Genomic DNA, 22,267 nt, shown 5'->3' with positions numbered 1-22,267 from the left:
GTAGCAGGAGGGAAAGAAATGTGCTCGGAGGATGCAGATGGGGCTCCATTTCTGGGATGCCTGTTTTTTCTTTATTCTTGTCTTGGTGCTAGGAAATCTGTTTTAACCTTTGAAATGTTGCCGGCTGGGCAGGGCCAGTCTGAGGAGAGCAGTCTTTGTGTTACCCCTTTCTTCCCTGATGTCCCACTGTACAGGCTATACCGAGATCTCATTTCCACGTAAGTCCCTGTTGGTGTTCAGCATCTCCCGGGGAATCTTCTCTGGCCTTCCAGAGCTTCAGTGCGCTCCCTTCCTCCTTGCATTCAAGCAGGAGCTGGGCTAGTTCCTTAGGCTAGGTTTTGTCTGTCAGTTTCAGGCCTGAAATAGACCTGAGGCAGAACCATAGCCTGTAGAATCAGCTTAGGTCACAAGGTGGAGCTTGTAGCTGGGAAGCCCCGAGATTGTCTAGACATCAGTCTCAAGCCGGAAGCCTCACTCTTCTTCCTACTAGCTAAAGGAGAAAGAAACCAAGGTAGCAGAATAATTTATGAAGCCCTCTGAGTAATTAATTGAAGAAAAAAACATGCACACAGCCACGTCTACATTTCAGCTAACCCACAATCCGTGTACCCAAGCCAAATATACTAAACTATATTGTTTAATTTCCCTCACACCTCCCCCACCGACATAAATTTATACACTAAGAAGTGCACACCCCTGGAGGGGTGGGTTAGATTAACTCCTATGGGGGGTACAGTTATAGCCCCTCACACTTTGGGGAAACTTCCATTTTCTCATCGGTTCCAAATCTGCTTGTCTTGTCTTCACTTTCACAGGGTTGGTTTTTGTGGCTTAATTTGGGACTCTAGAGTACGCGTGAGTATGGGACAGGGTGGGTGAAACTTGAAGAAGACACGCAGTGACTTCAGAGCAGAGGGCTCTGCTGGACACAAGCTCTGGAGGGGGCTGTAGATGCTCACCCTGAAGGCACCGTTGCTGCTTCTTTCTCTTTGGGGCATTTTGTCTGTGATCAGCCCCATGGCTGGGCTCATGCTGCCGGACCTGTGCTTGGGTTGCTGTATGATTAAAAGAGCTCTTTGAATGTTTTAAATTATATTTATGTGGGCTCTCTCCCTTACGTCTGTGTGTGTGTGTGTGTGTGTGTGTGTGTGTGTGTAAGAAGTACTCATGCACACTTTTTCTCATCTATACACATGCCATGGCATACATGTGGAGACCAGAGAACTTTGCAGAAATTGGTACTCTTCGTTTGTCCTGTGGATTCAGGGACCAAACACAAGTCTTGGGCCTGATGGCAGCGAGCAGCCTGAAGGCTGAGCCAGATCACCAGTCCAAGGCCTCTTTTTGGCCCAAGGTAGTGGGAGGGACAGGGTAGGACTAATGTGGGCTCACAGAGCATATCTGCCCTATATGGTATATCCATTTTTCAGTCCAAATCAGGCCTTCCAGAGAATAGAAACAAAGAGACTTTCAAAAACACAATGGGATGGAGGAAAGAATTGGAAAAGTCTAGAAGGTGACCCATAGCTTTCTTACTCATCCTGGTGTGCTGCTGGCTCCTTGTCATAGGGTTCTGAGAATCCCTATGAGACCAGAAGCCCAGAGCTACGGGGAAGTGATTTGTAGGGCTCCAAATATGTCTGGTCTCCAATAGTTTTGTAGGAACTCAGTATCCTTCACTTCCGGCCACAGTCCCTGCACGAAATGCTGGTTGGTAAGGGCCCTTTGACCCTCACGCGTTCCCAGGATCTACAGGAACAACCACAGATGCCCCTGGCTTTCCAGACATGGTAAATTCATATTCTTGCTGCCTGGGGACTTTCAAGTCATAGAAGACCCCAGGATGCCCTGGAACCTAGGACTGAGGGCAACACACCCATCGAGAGGAAGGGCTTTTTATATCTGCTGTGCCACCTGCATGGTCTTGTCCAGGCTGGAGCATGATTTGAGGGAAATTAAAAAGTGAACGTCAATCCTACTTCTCAAAAGGCCAGTGGACATTCAGTGCATGACTGTTGCCTCCAGCAGCAGAGGGCTCTCAATGATAGTGGCAGGAACTAAATTGCCTTGGTCCTTGGGTCAGGCAAGGAAATGTATCCTTTCAGAAGTGGTGTAACCTTCCTACTCTTCTTACCTCACCCATCGTCCTTGTAGCTACTCAGAGGCTCTATACTCCTTCATCTAAATTTCCGTGCTCAGACCTTGCTTAGTGCCTGGCTAGACTTATTGCTGGGCCTCTCAGTTGGTGCTAAGTTTTCCCCCTTTTCTAGCTTTAGAGCCTCCGGAGGGAAATATTTGACCAGGGACTTTGGAATGGGGAAATGAGGTTTTAGGCCTCTGTGCTGAAATACGAGATTCTTCTCTTCTCTTCTCTTCTCTTCTCTTCTCTTCTCTTCTCTTCTCTTCTCTTCTCTTCTCTTCTCTTCTCTTCTCTTCTCTCCTTCTCTTCTCTTCTCTTCTCTTCTCTCCTCTCCTCTCCTCTCCTCTCCTCTCCTCTCCTCTTCTCCTCTCTTCTCTCTTCTCTCTTCTCTTCTCTTCTCTCCTCTCCTCTCTCCTCTCCTCTCCTCCCCTCCTCTCCCTCCCCTCCTTTCCTCTCCTCTCCTCTCCTCTCCTCGCCTCTCCTCCCCTCTCCTTTCCTCCCTTCTCCTCCCTCTCTCCTCCTCCCTCTGGCCTTCATATAAGTCTGAACTCTGAGGCCTTCTTCCATTCATAATCAGGGTAAATAACCCAGTGGGCTGGCGGAAGTGAAAACGGTGGGGAACGTTGGTTTTTAAGTTTCTAGGTTATCTGTGGTGAACGAACTGTACTGAAAACTTTAAGGGGGGGGCGGCAGCAAAAGGAGATAATTAGTAAGAGATGAGAGCCACGCTCTGGAGGTGAGGGGATTTGAAGGAATATTGAAAGTTCCTTCCTTGCACCCAGAAGTCTTAGCTGGCTTTTTCGGGGCACCCGCTGTGGCTTCTTTGGAAGAAGAGCCCGGAATAGGCGAAGCGCAGCTCAGAGACTGCTGCGAAATAAAAGTTACTATTTGTGTGGTGCAGGGGCCCAGTCTAGCAGGGTAAGCTTAAGAACCCGCGGCAAGCTAAGCGGCCGATGCTGGTCTCTCAGCGGGTCTGTCTCCTCCCTCCACCAGGTAGAACAAGGAGAGTGAAGTATTGAAATGTTCAGTTATAAGACCGGATGGCAGCAGGACATTTTTGTTTGTTTCGTTTTTTGCCTTAACCATACCTGCTTAGAAAACCATTGATCTGGAACAGAGTAGAACAGAGTAGAAACCCGTGTAGAGAAATTTGGGCAGATCGCAAAACTTCTGGGGGCATGGGTGACAGAATCAGAAATATTTCTGCTTTTTTTTTTTTTTTGAGGAGGGGGGGCAGGTTAGCATTTTGTCACAGTACCAACTTTCCAGACCTGCATCTGAATTGAGTAAGGGGAGCCAGGTCTATTAGATCCTGAGAGTTTGGAAGGAAAATGTACGGATATGTATTTGGACTTGTAGAATTTATAAGGGCAAAGATCAGATTTTGACTTTGAGCTGTCCGGACTGCCCTCCTCCTCCAGAGAAACAAGTGGGCGCCGGGAATCCAGGGGTTAAAGTTGGCAGGGAAGCGTCCTGGGGATGGCCAGCACACAGCCTTGGCCCGAGCCTCAGTCTCTCCCTGCTCCCCATTGGCCCGAGCTCTTGGGCTTTCTCTTGTTCCTTTCTTGCCATTGGTTAGGGGCTGGCTTTCCTCCCCTCTGCCTTTTTCTGCTCCCCCTCCCTTCTCCCTCACCCCTCGGACAGGAGCTCACTGCCTACCCCCTGTTCCTCGGGAAGGGAGGAATTCAGGGGGGAAAAGTTTCCCAGAAGTTTGGATCGGGGACGAACGGGAAGACCGAGAGGAAAAGGGGGAGAGGGAGGAGAAAAAGGAAGAGGGAGGAGAGAGAGAGGGAGTGAATTTAAAAAAAAGAAAAGAAAGAAAGAAAAGAAAAGAAAAAAAAAAGGAAAGATGAAGTTCAGTCAGCAGAGTTTGTGAGCGCCTGCCCGGGTGGGTGGGGAGCTGGACTCAGCGCTCATGCAGCGGGCGGGCAGCGTTCCCCGCGCTCGTTCCTAGAGGCTGGGGCAGCTGGGGGCACCGGTCTGATCCGGCGGTCGAGGGCGGGGGAGGACACGGAGGGAGGGCGCAGATCACCCGCGGAGCCGCCGCCCCAGCTTCGGCCGCGGCGCCGCCGCCTCTCCAGGGCCGGGTCGGCGGGCGCTCAGAGCGTGCGGCCGCGGGGCTGCCAGCTCAGTAGCGCGGGCTAGAGGAGAGCCGGGCGCGGGCGGCTAAAATGAGTGAAAGGAGAAGATCTGCAGTCGCCCTGAGCTCCCGAGCACATGCCTTCTCCGTTGAAGCCTTGATCGGCTCAAATAAAAAGCGGAAACTGAGAGACTGGGAGGAGAAGGGGCTGGACCTGTCCATGGAGGCGCTGAGTCCCACAGGCCCACTCGGAGACACAGACGACCCGGCGACACACGGCCTGGAGCCCCACCCGGGTGAGTGTGTCGGATCGGACGACGGGAGGCGGGTGGAGAAGGAACACCAACCGGTATCCCCGCGAGTGGAGGAGGCCCTGCCTGCTGACTCCTAGCTTCACTCCGACGTGGGTTCCTTTTTCTTGGCTTAAATGCCTTGAGCCTCCCTAAATTCTCCGGAACCAATTTGGGGGCCTGGCCCGAGCCTTGCAGTTTAATCGCCAATTTCAAGGCCTACTTGCGTCCATCCCCTTCTCTTGTGGCAGAGACCAAGCAGCACTGTGAGGCGCTCACTCTGAAGGGCTGCGGGTCCCTGGGTTCGGAAGAGCTCAGTCAAAGACACTGGAGAAAGACCCCAGTGGAACTGAGACTTGCTTCTGAGAGTTTGCGAGCGCTGCGAAGCCCATAAGGCAGCCATGGGAAAAGTTCTGGTTTGCTCTTTTAGTTTCTCTCCGGATTCAACTTTAGATGGTACACTATAACTATTTCTACCTCACTGGAGACATAGTAGACACTGTATCCTGAGACCCAGGTCCTTGATCCTTGCCCACATCTCTGTCTTTGGGTGGGTGCAGGTTTCAACTAATTTTCTTGGATCTATCCATATTGTACACAATTAATATGGAGAGAACACTTAAAACTCAAAGCAGACGTCAACGTGTGTATTTTAACGGAACCCTAGGAGGGGGAAAAACAGCTTCACATTTTGTATTAAGTGCCAAGATTTCAACAGTGCAAAACAGCCCGGGGGAACAGCTGTTGTCAAAATCTTGTACGCACGCACACAAACACAACACACATAACTTGCTTTAGCGGCTTCAGAGTATTTTCAGCAAATAGTATTTTCAGCCCAGATTTCTAAAACCCAGCAGAAGTGGTCCCGGCGGACCAGCTAGGATCCAGGACCCCTGGTCCTAAGGCTTGGGGGAGGGGGGAAGAGTCGGGCAGCCGCCCACACAGGAATGGGAGCAGCAGTAGCCTCGGGAGCTTGGGGATCCTGGCCTGAAAGCCAGCCAAAACCCGAAGAGGGACAGCTGTCGCTTACATTTTCTCTTTCAGCAGTGACAGTTCAGTTTCCACGCTCCCGAGGCTAATAATAACTCGATTAGCCAGAGACCTGCAGAGACAGAGTCTCATGAATTCTCCGTGTTCTTGCGGGCCCGTTATGGAATTTGGGTTTAGTGCTGGGGAATTATTTTTATTAGTCGATGAAAAGAAAATTAAAAGGAGATTTATTTCATCCATCCACGACTTTCTCTCTTTGGGAGCAAGGGCAGGTCCACTCGGACTGCCGTGAGGGCAATTCAGGAAGGAGCCGATAGCTAATGTGTGTCCTCTTTTCTGCCACAGTCCATTCCCTCACCCAACTTACCTGTCGTCAGAATTTTAGTGAGGGTCTTTATAGTCACAGGATGTCTTGCAGGCCGCATGACAACTTTCGATTTGGGGGTTTCTGTTATTTTATTTTCCTGACAGTGGAGAAGAGAGAAATTCTTCGACTTAGCAAGACTGACGTCTGGTCAAGGGTGCTTTTCTCTGGGGGAGAATTGAGGTTGCTGGGAGTGTGTCTGGTGTCTTAAGCTCCAAAGGGATGAAATGGTGGACATAGTTCACAGCTCCCATCCTCTGTCTTTCTCAGCCATACATGAGGGGAGCAAAGAGAGAGGGGCTGAAAAAGAGAATATTCCAGACACTTGAATGTGGAGAGTCAGTCTCCAGAATTTTGTTTAGGAGCCGCAGTCTGGGCCTGATGAAGATGGGATGGAATATAGAGCTAACCCTGAGCCACACAGTCCAGCCGCTCTGTCCCATCATTTGATCACCTGTTTAAAAAGGTGGAGAGTACACTGGAGCTAGAAAACACTGAAATGAATTAATGTACAAAGTTTCAGAAGAAGGAATTAAAAATTGAAAACATTAGGTAACCCAGCTGGCCTTGGGCCTCTCAGGTTGGAGTTCTGGCAACGACTTAGAGCCTTTCTTTTGCTCTGGATTTGGGATGAGAAATTATCCTTCAGGGGAAAAAAGGGGGGAGGGGGAGCTTGGTTGGAGACAGGCCGAACCCTGGTGTCATAGCTGCCCGTTCTGCACCCAACTGCACAATTTGTGAGCAGAAATTGGGGGTTATGTAGCTTTTCTTCCTCCTCTAATGTAGTTTCCTCACCCCCACATACAGACACATATGGGGCAATCTTTTAGATGGCTGACCTATCCTGTTCAGAGCAGTGGCTTTCTCCTGATGGGTTTCAGGATTTGTTTTCTACTAGGGAGGGAGAAATTGCTATGTGGTTCGTTGGTCTTAGGCAAAGGGAGAAAATAAATACAAAATAAAACCAAAACTGCCTGGGGCCTGGGGCAAAGTAGTCGTATTCGTAGTAGTTCTCTCCATCTTCTCTTTGACCTGTTCGGCCCTACCTGAGTCGAAACCAACAAGACCATCCAACAACCCAGGGCCCAAATTGTAAAGTTGAACAGCAAAGCAAACTTTAACTAAGAGACTAAAAAGCTGGCACTTTGCTCTTCCAAGACCCGATTTTCTCTCTAGGTCTGGACAAAGCTGGCTTTAGTTGGCATCTGAGCACCCGAAGCCTGGGGCGCCAACCTGTAGCGGGGGATCCGGGTGGGATGGGGGTGATCAACTGGCCAAGACCTCCACTCTGGAGGCCACTCATCGGTCAGAGACACAGTACTACTTTTAAAAACTTTCACGGAAGCCTTGTGGCCTCCCAAATCTCAAGGCCTGCGGGACTTCGGTACAGACCCTTGCCACCCTAGTCTCCTAATGGCACTCGCTCTCGCGCTCTCTGTCTTTCGGAGAAGTCTCTAGGACTTAGAGGCCACCAGCGGGAGAGAGTCTCGAGGCCCTGGCCGGTGGCTAAGCCCAACAGAAGAATCCTTTTCACCCAGGATTGGCGGAGCAGCTGCTGCGGCTGCGGCCTTGAAAATGTATTTCGAGCGCGCGGCGGCGCCCTCTGCGCTCTGTCCCATCCGACGCTCCACCGGGTTTCCTTCCCACATCTCTGGTTTGGATATTTCCCGCCCGAATCTTCAGCGAAGTATGGCCAAGGCCCGGTCTCCTGCGGAGCGAAATAATTCAAACCTTCTGGGAAGGGATTTCCCCCTTTCCAGGCTGCAGGCCGAAGGCCTTTCAGCCAGCCCCGGGTTCCACCCGCGTAGGGAGGTGGCATCGGTCGCGGGTGGGCAGGTACAGGCAAGCACATTCAAGCACACTCGGGCTAAGCAGAATTGCTTAACGTTTCACGCGCGCAAACTCTCGTGAAAGGAGACAGGGACAAACCTCAACGGCCCCAAAGCACTTTGTTTCTAGTTACCGCCGAGTTACTGTGACCAATTGGTCACATTAATTAATCTTCCAGTGTATTGTTTGTTCGCTCAGAGCAAAACTGAGATTTTAATCCTGACATTATACCCACCCCATTCCCAATAGGGAAATGGGGTGAAAGGGAGCAAGTGACTCCGCGCTGACGTTTGAGAAACGGATATAGAGGAATGAGTTGGATGTCAGTGGAAGGAACACCAACGTTAAGCACGGGGTTCAGATGGCCAGGGTAAGGTGTACGGGACCGTAAGCAGCTCGGGAGGATTTGCCTGGGCTAGAGGCCTGCGCATAGAACTGTTATTCCTCTGTGCTGTGTACACTACCCCGACACATAAGCAGAACGTCCAGGGTGCACCAAGCACCAGGGAAGGGATTATTTAGTGGGACTTGGAAGTTTGCCTTCAAAACGGCCTTCCTCAGAGGCCACCTCCTTGGTAAATGATCTTGTGTGAAAGAAGAAGCAGAGGAGGAGTAGGAGGTAAGGATCCAATTTGTCTTTGCTTGGAGAGGGTGGTCTAACCAAAGACATTCAACCTTTCACTGGAAAATGAGGGCCAAGGTGTCGTTTCAAACGCGTGTCAGTGTCTAAGGTAGACTTCTGTGGATACGCGGGGCTTGGAAAACCGGTCCTATTTATCCGCGGCTAGGCAGTAGGAATTGGCTGTGGAGACTACTTAAAATCCCAGCGGTGTAGAAGGCAGCGGTTGAAAAGCAGAGTAATCCTAACTCAGCCCACCTTACAGAAATAACAATAGTGGACTGCTAGTCGGCTGCTAGGAGGCCTGGGACTGAGGGAAATTTAGATGGCCCGGGTTTCCTGTGAGAGGCAGCCAAGTGGACCTTCCTGCGGTTTACTTCTCGGTAGTTAACCTCATCCTCAGGCTTCCTCACACCAGGCTCAGGGTTGACAAACGGGTCTGCGCGATACGTTCGCCGAGGTTCGGGGTTCGGAGGACTCACCCCTACACCTCTAGTCTACAGTCCAAGGGATTTCATATTCCTCTTTGGCACTCACCCCCCACCCCCAACGAAGGCTTCCCTATGCAAATCTGCTCACAACCTTGGGGGCTTGAAATTCTCAATTTGTTTTTTTCCCCCTGGATTCTCCATTTCCGGATTTCTTACTTTAGTCCTTGAACTTTTTCGTTTTCCTCCAGCCACTTTACATCTACTGAGTTTGTAGATGAAATCCCCAGAGTTCGTATCGTAAGATAATGTTTGTGCAGAAAGAAAGAATGAAATTTCTTGGAGCGGAATTCAAACAGAAATTAACTGCACCTCCATATCTATAACCCCAGAGCTGTAAAATTTTAATTATGAAAGACGATTATTAATGCAAAATGTTTTTAGTCTGTGTGGTGTGAGTGTAGAATGGTCTAGAGTCCCTAACCTGAGGGTCAATCCAACAACAACAAAACAAACAAACAAAAACAAAAAAACAAAAACAGAACAGTAAAGTGTGTTCCCTGTTTCTCTGTACAGTATTTTCTCTTTTCTTTTGGCATGTGGACACAACTCTAATGGAAGTGCACCCTCACCTTAATCCCACCTATCAGATTAGACAAATTCAGGCCAGATCAGAAGACCTAAATGTTGTTTACTTAAGCCTACCCTATAACATCCATTGCTTTCATTAAAAAGCTGACTATTCCAGATCTATCACAGTAAGACTGTTAGCCAAAAAACTCAATATTAATATGAGGCACAAATTCTTTGGAGATTCTAATCACGGACCCCACTAGAACTCTGTTCTTATGTCAGGACAAATATAGCTACTGTAAAAAAAATGTATGTGTAAATTCCTTTCAGTGTGGTGGTGTGGTCTCAGAGTAGAAAAAGTGTGTGTGGTAGGGGCAAGGGAGGGTTGACCGGTGCAAATTCCACAGGGCTAAAGAGTAGATTGGAATGCCACTTTTCTTTCTCCATCCTGGAAATGCAGAGATCTAGCTGATGAGCAGCCCAGAAGTATAGCTGGTCTTTCTTACTCACAAAACCCAGACCAGTTGAATAGACATTATTGAAACCACTCGCTCATCTAAGGCTCAAGTTTTGATTTTTTTGGAATAATTTTTTTTTCAAAGAGGGCAACACAGTAACTATTGACTGTGGGATCTCTTCGCCCTCTCCTATGCATGGGGTTTATTCTGACTTTGCCTCTTCTGGTTTTTAGTAAGCCTGGAATTTTATATGCATGTGATTGAGATACTCCCTGGGTCTGCACTGGGAACAGCAATTAGCAAATTTATAAATCAGGTCTGTTTACACTTCTTTGGGGGAAGGATAATCATTACTTAATTTAAGTGAGGCCCTTGCTCCAAGTGTCCGGGTGGAAAAATGAGACTTGGTAGGGAGGACCTGCTGTGAAATGGAAGATGTGGGGAACTTAAACAACTGGAGAGGATTAATCGACATGTATTCAGCAGTTAATGGCTTCGCTTAGAGGCTGGGTGTTTGGTTGCGTACAAACTGCTAAGGACCTTTTCATAGTAGAAGTGAAAACAGGCAATCTCTACATGGACTCCGAATTTAAAACAAATGAACAAACAGACTAGAATCCAGCTTTCCCCGTTACAAAGGTGTAAAAAAAGGACACGTTTATGCACTGGAACACCACAGCGCCTGTGAATACTCTATCCATGGGAAACCTCAGAACCATCTCCAGAAGAAGTTGTTGCCTCCCCAGCCCCACAAACTGCCTTGTGTGTAGGGTGCAAGTTTAACAGATTAGGAACACACAACATTAAAAAGGCAAAGGTTTGTGAGTTTCTCTCTCTCTCTCTCTCTCTCTCTCTCTCTCTCTCTCTCTCTCTCTCTCTCTGTGTGTGTGTGTGTGTGTGTTTCAAGATAGAGTTTCTTTATGTAACCCTGGCTGTCCTAGAACTTGCTTTGTATACTAGGCTGTGCCCAGTCTCAGAGATCTGCCTGCCTCTGCTTCCTGAGTGCTGGAACTAAAGGCCACAGTCACCCAGCTTGTGAGTTTTTATGTGTACATATTCTGCAGAATTTAATATTTGAAACTTCTAGATACTGAGTGTTTCCACTTATCCCTTTGACCCACCCAACGATTTTGAACAAATTCTAAGAGAAATATCAGCAAATGAAATTGTAAAACAACACTAGACACTGATACCAAGTTTTCTCCCTTAAGTAGTTATTAAATTTTGTGGATAATGCCACTTTTAGTTTGTATGGACAGAATGTTACTTTCAATTCTAGGAGGTAATTTCATGCCTCCCCCAGGAAGTAAACGGAATAGGAGAAATTTGGATAATAAGTATATATTATAGAGTTGAGATAAGCATTGCACATTGGAAAAAAATTAATTGATGAATATATAAAATAATGTAGGACTGTATCCCCTAATTGACTTCTATTTCTTTTCTTTCTTTTTTATTCCATCACATAGCTGTCAAAGCTTAGATGAGATGCGTGCAGAAAACTGCTGCATGTTTTATAGGATGAGACCTAAAGAAAATCAACAAACACACGAACTCCCAGGGATACTGGAGATGAGCGCGGGTGTGGAGGCTCGTGCTTTTAGTCGCGCTTTTAGTCCAGTAATCAGTAGGCAGCGTCAGTTGGACTTGAGTGAGTTCAAGCCCAGCGTGCTCTTTAAAGAGTTCCGGGCCAGCCAGGGCTACAAAGTGTCTCAATAAAACAAACAAAAAGAAACAAAACCCAAAGACAAACTCATCCCAAGGTGTGTAAAGTTTCATTTTATTAGAGATTCTTAAACCTCTAGTGGGAGCCTGGGAACTTTTGTGTACATCTAACTAGGCGAACAGATTCCCTAAATCCCATACCCGCGGCCTTCTCTGATGTTCCCTGTCTTTCCCAACATAAGGATAGCACCTCTAAGGATCCTAGCTCTCTGCTCCTCCCGCCTCACTTCGGCTGCCCTGTTTTCGCGGGGTGGGGGTGGGGGTGGGGGTGGGGTGGGACGATAGCTGTTTTCGGAATCTCTCAAGAAATTTCAGCTGACATTTCACCAGGGAAGGGACTAGATTGGATCCTTCCCTGTGAATCCATATCTGGGGAAATTCGGATAATCTTCACAAGTGTTCAGAAGCCGCATCGGTCTCACTGGGCCAGTCACTTAGGACTCCGCAGCGCAGAAAGGTGGAGATCGCGGTGTCCCCTGAACAACTTTGGGCTCAGCTCTGTGGAGCACGGATGCTGGCCGGTGGGGCCGGGGATGCAGGCACCCGGGGGACGGGAGGAGGGAGCAGCTGAGCCTTGTTTTGTTTTGTTTTGTTTTGTTTGTGGAGTTTCGAATCTCGAGTGATGGGCCTTGCGCAGTGTCGCTCTAATTACATACTGGAAGAGTGCGAGGATCTCCTGACTAACCCGGGAAGTCCTAGGAGAAGCCATCCCTCAAAACAATCAGACTCCCCCCAAACAACGAAAGAAAAACAACGGAACCCAAAGATCTTACACCTCGAGCCCCGAGGGGAGTTTGAGTTTTGCTTTCATCAGGCTGAACAAATTTCCGAGGAATCAAACTGACTTCAAACATTAGCAATTAGAAAGCAAGAATCCCTGGGCCTGTAGAACTTTTAATCCTTAACCATTTCCAAATGGGTAATTCTAGGGTCAGTAAATATTGTAGCCAGTCTGTTAAAGAGAATCGTACCGTTGTTACCTTGCCTAAGGTAGAGTCCTTTCAGAACCCTGCATTGCCCCCTGCGGACAGATCCTGTCCTTGGCTGTTCTCAGGGAGACTGTGAACAGACAAGCAGTGACTTTCTTAAAAGGGAACTCACTCAACTTTTCAAAGTAGACTTGAGATTGGCTCGTAGAAATCACCAAATTCAACAGGAAGGCCTCTCTGGTGAGCTCAGTCTTAGTGGGTAAAGGGAAATCCTGCCTCAGGCCACCCACTGTGCCAGACCAGAATGGCCTGGATCTAAGCCTGGAGTTAGGTAGCTCGAGTGTGTCCAAAACAAAACAACAACAAAAGCAAAAACTCACTACTGGTCTTCTTAATGGGAAGGGGCAAAGTATTTTGGGTCAGTGGCCCGCAGCAAGCATCCCTTGAATTCAATGTTTTTCAATCCAGAAGCTTAATCAGTCATTTGACTTGTCATTGTCACAGGTGTTACCAGCCTAGAGCAGAAAGACTGTATCTATCCACCATTTAGTAGAAGAAGGAGAAAAGAAAACCGTTCAATTTAAAATGTAGACGCACGGAGTAATCTGGCTCCAATCCAAAAGGACAAGAAGGTTCAGAAACCAGAGGAAGGACGTTGCCTATGATTCTTCTCAAAGGCTTCACAACAAAGACACCCACCCCCTCTCTCCAGATTCTATTCTATGTCCCTGTATTGTGGTAGGAAGAGGGCGGGACTCACTTAAAGCAGGAAGCTTAAATTCTAGGGCTGGCTTTGGTATTAACGTTGAAGCAGGAATATAAAAGCAGACATATTAATGTTGAAAGAAAGTTTTAAAATTGTTTCATAGCAGCTAGTGAGGCCCTGATTTCTGGCTTGTGAGGTGAGAGAGCCAGTTTCAAATGAAACATGAAGCCCATTTAGCCACAAGATTCCACTGCCCCTGTGAGCTTTTGTTTTGAACATATTAACACTTTCTCCGAGTGCACCTTGGCCAATACTTGACCCGCCCTTTTACACCGGTGGAATGAGGGAAATTTTACTGCACTTGTGGAACGTTGCAGTAATACCAATCTAAGGTCAAAACATTTTAGAGCTAAAATTAGGTGCTTTCATGGAGCTCTTGAAATTATATTATATTAATATCACATGTTCAGAAATCAGAGAGCGGTGATTTCAGTCCTATGTGTTTGATGCCTAAATGAAAAAGGCCAACAAGAGCTCTGGGGCACCAGTGAACTGAAAGGAAATGCAAATGATTTACCCTTTGACTACGTTCTGTTCAATTCCCAGAAATAATCAGGAAAATCAAGCATCTGCAAAATAAAGATTGAGCAAAGTAATGTATCACTGGTGAGCTGAATTGGGGGAAAACCGCTCGCCCTCTATCCCTGCCTGGGTCTGATGGAAAGCACCAGGAACTATTTTCCATGTCTAGCCTGCTAAGCTGAGACCTTGATCTGGCAAGGACATGAGAATGCTAAAAGGATGACTTAGTAACAGGCAAAAGGCTTGTCAACAAGATAGATCAGAAGGCAGCTTAGCATTCAAGACCTCTATTCATAGCAGCTGAACTTGAGGGCAGGGTCAGAGGCAAAACCCAGGCCCTGCACACACCTAGCGGTGTTTCTCTGGTTCCTATCTTGTGAGGCCCTGCTCTCTTACAGACTTGTCCGTCCGTCCCACCCCCCCCCACGTGCTGGCTTCCCACTCTCATCTATGACCTCGTTTTACACAGACTCCATTTGGACTCCTGCAAGCCTGGGATATACAAATTTTACTATTTTCCCTTGCTCACTGTTACTCTGGAGATTGCTGTAGAAGGATTTTGTTCTGATTACTTTTGTTTTTGTTTTGTTTTGTTTTGTTTTTGTTTTGTTATTTTTTGAAAGCTTAGCATTTAGTAAACAATAAAAGGCAATGACATTCATAGCCCAATACAAATAGCAACATTATACATTATTGGCTATGTAACTGTATCGGCCATTGTGTTGACATATAAAGTATACATATATGCACACTTACATACATATTTCTAACTGTTTACATGCAGCAAGTACACATATGAAAAAAGAGTTACTCTTGTTGCTTTATTTCTCCCTTCTTTCTTTTTAAAAAATTGCCAGGCATGGTGGTGCATACCTTTAATCCCAGCCCTTGAGAGGTAGAGGCAGGCAGCTCTCTGAGTTTAAGATGGAGCTGGTCTACACAGTGAGTTCTAGAATAGCTAGGGCTATGCAGAGAAATTCTGTCTAGAAAACAAAAATAAAAAATGATTTATTTATTTATTTATTTATTTATTTATATTTATCTTACATGTATGAATGCTCTATCTGCACGTACACCTGCATGCTAAAGGGCATCAGATCTTGTTACAGACGTTTGTGGACCACCATGTAGTTTTGAATTGAATGCAAAGTCTCTGGAAGAGTAGCCAGTGCTCCTAACCATTGAGCCATCTCTCCAGCCTTGTGTTATGTGCAATGAATGCATCATAGGGTCCTGGTTCAAAGCCCATATTCTTGGAGTCACATTGCTTGCTTCAGAGCTCTGGTTCCAAGGCTTCCTAATTGCATGATCTTGGGCAGCTTAATGTCCCTTAACACAAGTTTTTGCCTCTGTGGAATAGTAACAATATGTGTGTTCATTTATTACCAGTGGTTGTTACTAGGATCGGCTGAGATGGTACACACACACAGACACACACACACACACACACACACACACACACACACACAGGGAGAAAAGATTTAGCTCAATGTTTGACGGTCCACGTGAGCTGACAATAATTGTCACTTTAGTGACTAGCCTGAGTATGCAATGGGAGAACATTGCACTCTGTGAGCAGCCGGTGTGCATTTCCCTAGTTTTTCCTAGGAGTTGGCTCTGCATCCCATTGACAGGCCGAGGTAGAGGCAGTACAGAGTCCAAGTATGTGTGGTAAATAAACAAGTAGAACTGAGAGCTGTTGTGACTCAATGTTCCACTGAGACAAAAGCCAGAACATGATGAGCTGGAAGGGAGGAAGTTGGGGTGTCCAAGGATGGAGGCCCATGGCTACTGTGCCTTAGATGGACGGTAGGGCTGCACCATTCAGATTAACCCCCGAACTCAGCTCTTAGGGGACAGAGCGGGATGTCTGGGGGCAGGAAGTAGAGAAACACCAGAGCTCCATGGTCAGTTTCTACTTGCAACCCAGAGTCCCCAGAAGGCTAGCCCTTGCCAAATAGGAAACAGGAAGATTAACTCTTCCTTTAAAAGCCATATTCTCAAGGAGCTCCAGGATTACAATAATTAGTTGAATGCACAGTAATTTTGGACTACCGTGCTGTTTGGTTGAGTTAAAAGACTAGAGCTACAACAAGTGTTTGCGCGTGTGCATGTGAGTGTGTCTGTGTATGTGTGGGTGGTTCTGTGTGTGTGTTTGTATGTGTACACATGTATGAGAGAGAGAGATGAGAGGGAGAGAAAAGATGAGAGGCAGAGGAGGAGGGGGAAATCAGGAAGAAATTAAGGGGTAAGTTTAAGAGATAACTTAGATTCTTCCTTTTTAAAAAAAAATGTGTATGGGAGTTTTGCCTACATGTATGTCTGTGCACCACATGTGTGCAGTGCCTGTTGGAGTCCAGAAGAGAACACTGGATGGCCTGGAACCAGACTTACAGGCAGTGCGAGCCACCCTGTGAGTGCTGGGGTTCTAACCCTCTTCCTCTGAGAGGGTAGCCTGTGCTTTTAAATGCTGAGCCACCTCTCAGGCACCAGGAGATTAACTTAAAAGAACACCTGAAAATGAGGGGAAAAGAGCTTGGGACTCAAGAGAGAAGGAGTCCTGGGCTAGCCTGAACTAGACCCCTCATTTGACCACCTTGGTGTGCCCATTTTTCTTGCTTTCAGATGATAAAAATTGATCGTTTTCTGTTTTTGATTTTTGTTGTTGTTTGTTTTTTTAGTTTTTAAAGAGTTAGAGAAAGGATTGAAGGAGCTGAAGGGGTTTGCAACCCCATAAGAACAACAATGCCAACCAACCAGAGCTCCCAGCATGTGTAACAGAGGATGGCCTTGTTGAGTACCAATGGGAGAAGTCCTTGGTCCTGTCAAGGCTGGACCCCTCCCCCACCCCCAGTGTAGGGGAATGTCAGGGTGGGGAGGCAGGAAGGGGTGGGAGGTTGGGTGGGGGAACATAGAAGAAGGGGGACGGGGGGGGGGACAACATTTGTAAATGTAAATAAAAACATATCCAATAAAAATTTCAACATTTTTACCTATTAATAAAATGCAAATTACAAATACTTTGAGACTCCATTGTACCCCTTAGAATGATTAACATCAAGAGAATAGATCACAAAAAAAATCCTTCAAATGGGGTGGAAAAAAAGAACCCTCATACTATAATGGACGGAGGTAAAGTGCTTGCTTCACTATAGAAATACATACAAATGCTCTTTTTGTTTTTAATGAGGCTGCATCCTATACCTCCTTCATAGTGTTTCCTGACAGTGGAGAAGCGGTGCCCCTCTGGACTTCTTCCTGGCAGCCTAGGACCTTTCAGAATAAATCCTCAGGCCCCGACCCTGCAGGGAAGGGAACTGCCCGTTCCTGTAGCAAGTCAGGCCTCCTTCTGTGAAAGCCTTTTCAAGCCAGATAGCTGTTCATTTCCTCACATTTTTTAAAAATTGTTTTTAAATGTGTGTGCTGTGAGAGAGAGAGGCAAGTGTTCCTAACCACTGGGACACCTATCCAGGCCCTTAATCATTCTCTTATCACACTTACCCGCTAATCCTCAGAGAAAAAAAATCATTGTTTCTCCATTGTGCAGACCAGGAAATTGAGGTTTAAAAACATTCACCATACAGCCATGATAACTCCAGTTTACTCTAACCCGGCTGGCAGGAGTCTGAACCTTAGCTGTGCCTGCCACCAGTCTCCAGAGCTCTCTACCGTTTCCTCTGGGGACTTTGCTTTGTTTTGTTTTTGTTTTCTAAGACAAAGGTTTTCCTGTGTAGTCCTGGCTGTCCTGGAATTCTCTCTCTGAAGCAGGCTGGCTTCGAACTAACAGAGATCCTCCTGGGTGCTGTGTGCCACCACAGTCTGGCTGAGATGATTTTTAACTGCTTTAGGGAGAACATTTTTGAGCTTGCTGCCTGCTGTACCCCAAACTGATCATTAATCATAGGAAGATCTGATTTATACTTTTAGGTCCCTGCCTCTCTGTTGTTAGCCCCCCCCCCCCCGTCTTCAGGTGGCTTCAGTGACACCCACTGTAGAGGGTTCCAGTGGCAGCAGAGTCAGTGGCGTTCCTAATCCAGGATCTTTAGGATGGGACATGTTCAGCCTTCCCTCTCGATGCACTCTGATTTTTTTGGACTGTAAAGAACAGACATCTCCAGTCTGAAGGGTAGTGGCTACATATTGAATAGACCTAAAGCCTCCTCATCCTAAATCCCCTTCTGCAGTGAGATTCAGGACGACTAACTGCCCTGTTTTACCCATTCCCCTTCTCCACTCACGATGGGATGGATGGAGTTTTATTGGTAATTGATTCAAAATGGAACAGCTTAGGAAAGTATCAGTTGCAGCGACGGGCAGTTCCCGCGCTCCTAAGTACTGCTGATTTTCTCAAAGTCAGCAATCACAGCTGAAATCCCTTTGCCATGGATTGAATTTACAAAGGAAGAGATTCTGATTTCCACAGTGGCTTCCTTTTAATGCCGGAGGATTAGGAAACTGCCTTGAGGACCCACGGCAAGTACACCCACTCTTCCAGTCGGCGGCGGCTTTAACGTTAACCTCTCAGTGGCTGCCCTGATTCGTTTGTTTGCAACAGCTCTATTTGGAGCAGCCTTGTTTGCTCTGAGGCCTGTTATTCTCAGGAATCTGTCATCTAGATAAACACCTACATTCAAGGTCCATTTCTCCTCTCCTGCTGTCATGGATGAGGTGCCAGTATCCGGTCAGTTACGAGGAACTTATCGGAGAGCTTCTTTACTTTCTTTTGCCCACCTGTTCACTGTCTCTCCATCTCTTTCCCTCCCACTCTATGTAACCTTCCTCTCTTAGAGAGCCAGATGTCTCCAACAGGGATTTGGAGAAAATCTACACCCGTTTACCTCCCTGATTTCCAAATACACACACACACACACACACACACACACACACACACACACACACACACACACACACACACTCCATTAATGCAGTTCTTGGCTATTTAATCGCACAGTCGGTTCCATTCCTGTCTGCTGTGCCCAAGGATAGAAAAGGAGCCTTTACAAGCTGAAATGAGCAAGATGTGAGAGTCTGTCTGTTTTACAGCTTTGCTTTTTCCTTGCCAGCCCTGCTCCACGCCGGCCACTCATCTTTGGGATTTGATACGTTCTTGAGGCAACAGGAGCTTATGAAGCTCCAGGTCCACTTCCTTTCCCAAGGAATGCATGGATTCTTGAGGTGCAGATGCTGAGGTGAATGCTGCAATGGTGCGCTTTTCTGGCTCCGGCCCTCGAGATCTGTCCAAGTCGAAATAGAGATTGTGTGAGATTGTGGGAGATGTGTCACTTGCCTGACTTTGGCCATTCCGTCTCTCCTCTAGTATTCAGAACTGCATGACTGGTTTAAATCCAGGGAACATTAGATGCCTTCTGGTACATCTGTCCATTACCCAGATTAGACTGTGACATCACAGAGATTTAAGGCCTCTCTGTGATATTCTGACTGGGTGGTAGGTACTGCTGATGGGGCTGCCTGCATAGGCAAGGCCAGTCTGAGCAGATAGCAAACTAAGCATGCGTGTGTGTGTGTGTGTGTGTGTGTGTGTGTGTGTGTGTGTGTGTGTGTGGCTGCAGTAATGAGGAGTGTTATGGAGATCTGGGTGTAATGCTCCTCAGCCTGTGTGGGTGAATTGGTTCCGGATGTTAACATTTTTTCCTTGGGGCTTGACTACATTCTTCTTTTTCTTTGCCTGTCTGTTTTCCTGCCCACATTGTCAGCTCTCCACAGCTGTGGGGCTCATTGCTCGTGAGTATTGAGATTTCTCTTTCCTGGCGTTGGGTGGGGACCAAACCCATGGCCTTGCGCTTGCTAGGCAGTCACTCTATCATCGAGCCAAATCTCCAATCCTGCTAGTGAGTACTGAGAATGGAAGTTATATTTTTTTCACATAGGTAAGTTTTGGGATATGTACATAGTTAGACATTAGAGTTTTCACCTGGACACTCTCTCTCTCTCTCTCTCTCTCTCTCTCTCTCTCTCTATATATATATATATATATATATATATATATATATATATATATATATATATATACACACACATATCTTTGAGTCTCATCTGGGAGATGCACATAGAATATTCTGGAAAGCAGACAAGCACTGGATAGTGAGGGAAACTAAGCCATAACAGGCAGACTGTTGTAGGTTGGACCCAGACGGTGTGCAGTAGAGCCTTGGGAGCCAGACTGTGTTGCTTGGGAGGTAGAACCTTTATTAGTCGGGGCCTAGATGGAGGAAGTTTGGTCATGGAGGATATGTTTAGAGGGCCCAGGCTTCTTCCTTTTTCTCTACTTCCTGCTTGTCATGAGGTGAGGTAAACAGCTTTTGTATGTCATGCTCTCCCTTGAGTGATGGTCTTTTTTAGCACAGGCTCAGAAATGGCACAGTCCAGAGACTCCTGAAACCATGAGTCAAAATAACGTTTTATCCTTTAAGTTGTCACAGTGACCCACACAGAAGGTAAGCAGCCCTGTACAACGTAGAAATGGGGGGTTTGGATGTGAGGAGGTTCGTATTTGGACCTAATCCCACCTCTGTGGCTTTGGGCGGGTGACTCAGTTCCAGGTACGGGAAGGAGAATAGTGGTGCCCACTGCAAGGCTGCTGCAAAAATTAAACGGGATAGGTTTCAAGTGCTTGGTGCAGTGCCTAGCGCATGGGAAGGATTCAAACAAATCATGTCTTGCTTCAAATTTTACTTTTGGTAAAAGAGAAAACTTGCAAACTCTTTGGTGTCTTTGTGAGAAAGCGGTTGGAGACTGTTGGACACGGAGGTTCCAAACTCCCCTTCCCGAGCCCTCTGCACACTCTCTGCAGTCCTTCCTCCTCACCGGCTGTTTCTATACCTTCCTGGTGACATTCCTACTGTTGTTCCTGCTTACAGCGCATTTCTCCTTTAATGTTCTGTTTGAAGGAAGTTCATCCTACTTCCAGGTCTCATCTTAATGCCCCAAGATGCAGGGGCATTTCAATTTGGAAAAGGGCAGTTGATATTATTATGTTAGTAGATATGATGCACAACTCGGATCTGTGACAGATTAAAAAAGAATCTACATATGTTGTGCACAGCTCACACACATGGCCTTACCATAGAGGGAGGTGTACTTAGATGCCACGGCTTTATCTTTACTTGGTGTTTGCTGCAGGGAGCTCTCCTTTAGAGGCACCTGCATGATTTCCTCTCAGCAATATACCATTGTGCTCTTATGACTTAGTGGTGACAAGGAATCCCACTAAATAATCTGTGACTCTTACAGGGTTACTTAAGACCATATGAAGGTGGGTGTCTGCCTTTAGCTATTGCTGTAAAAAACTATCTGCACACTGCTAACCAACAAATATATATGTATATATGTATAATATACACATATATGTATAATATACACATATACATATATGTATGATATACACATATGTATAGTATATGTATATATTGCCCTATATTAAGCTGTCATTAATCTCAGTCCTTTGGGCAATTGATGTATGTACCCAAGGAGATGGCTTTTGTGGTCTCCCTCTGCTCTGTGAACATTTTTGAACACATGTAAATACATATAGACACCCACATAGTACTTTTCCTTGGTCTTTACCCATAATGTGGAACTGGTCATATAGAACAAGTAAAGTAGAAGGAGACTGAAGAAGGAGGGTAATAAGTTCAAAGTCAGTCTGGGTTACATAGTGAGACGTTTTTCCATAAAATAAAAATCAACGAATTAATCAAACAAGCAAACATTTCCTTACAATCTCAAAATCAATATTCTAAAAGAAGATTTATTTGTTTGCTTTATGCATGTGAGTACACTGTAGCTGTCTTCAGACACACTAGAAGAGGGCATCAGATCTCATTACAGATGGTTGTGAGCCACCTTGTAGTTGCTGGGAATTGAACTCAGGACCTGTAGAAGAGCAGTTTGTGCTCTAAACCACTGAGCCATCTCTCCAGCTCCCACATCAATACTTTGTAAGTTCCATTTTGACTGGAAAACCCTGGAGAACACTGACTTACTTATCTTTGCATTCTTATGAACAAAATTCCCAAAACGGAATCGACGCTTGTCCCACTTCGATGGTGGGTTTTGTAAGTAATGCAGTCACTGTAAGCGTGGCTTCATGATGGCCTGGCGTGACATGTCTGCCAGTCACTTCTAGGTGTCAGACAAGTCGACAGATCTCTCTTAACTCTGGAGTCTCCCTCTGCAATGGGGATGAGAACACTGGATTTGAGTAAGGAGAAAAGCTTATTTACTTGTACTACCGACAAGGCATTTCTGTAGCCCAAAACTTCCCCTTGCATATAGAGATTTATGCTGGATTTTGTTTTGCCTGAAAAAGTGCTAATATTTAGAGGCATGATTAGTTTTGAGAGAGTTTCGTTCTCTTTTCTTTTCTTTTTTATCTCTCTTATTTTTGCTGGTGTCATTTTCGCTTGTTTTTTATTCACTTTACAATCTGATCGGTGCCTCTTCCCACAGTCCCTCCCCCAATGACCCTTCCCCTTTTCCTCTGAGAGGGTAGAGGCCCCCATGGGTATACCCCAACCTTGGCACCTCAAGTCT

The 22,267-nt window shown here is 46.5% G+C and overlaps 2 protein-coding genes across 2 annotated transcripts in view; both read left to right on the top strand.

The window, feature by feature from the left end:
• The window catches only part of Ccdc175 (coiled-coil domain containing 175), a 464,210-nt gene that overhangs the window by 171,429 nt on the left and 270,514 nt on the right, over window positions 1-22,267 (top strand). The gene's annotated exons all lie outside the window — the stretch shown is intronic.
• Window positions 4,312-22,267, top strand: part of Tbx15 (T-box transcription factor 15) — a 101,920-nt gene continuing 83,964 nt past the window's right edge. The window contains exon 1 of the mRNA XM_032907916.1: window positions 4,312-4,516. Coding sequence (XP_032763807.1) covers window positions 4,312-4,516 — 205 coding nt within the window. The remainder of the gene's footprint in view (window positions 4,517-22,267) is intronic.

Source organism: Rattus rattus, chromosome 7 (genome assembly GCF_011064425.1).
Source record: "Rattus rattus isolate New Zealand chromosome 7, Rrattus_CSIRO_v1, whole genome shotgun sequence".
NCBI classification, from domain to species: Eukaryota; Metazoa; Chordata; class Mammalia; order Rodentia; family Muridae; genus Rattus; species Rattus rattus.
Note: the sequence above shows the minus strand (reverse complement) of the source record. Positions and strands in the feature narration are given on the sequence as shown.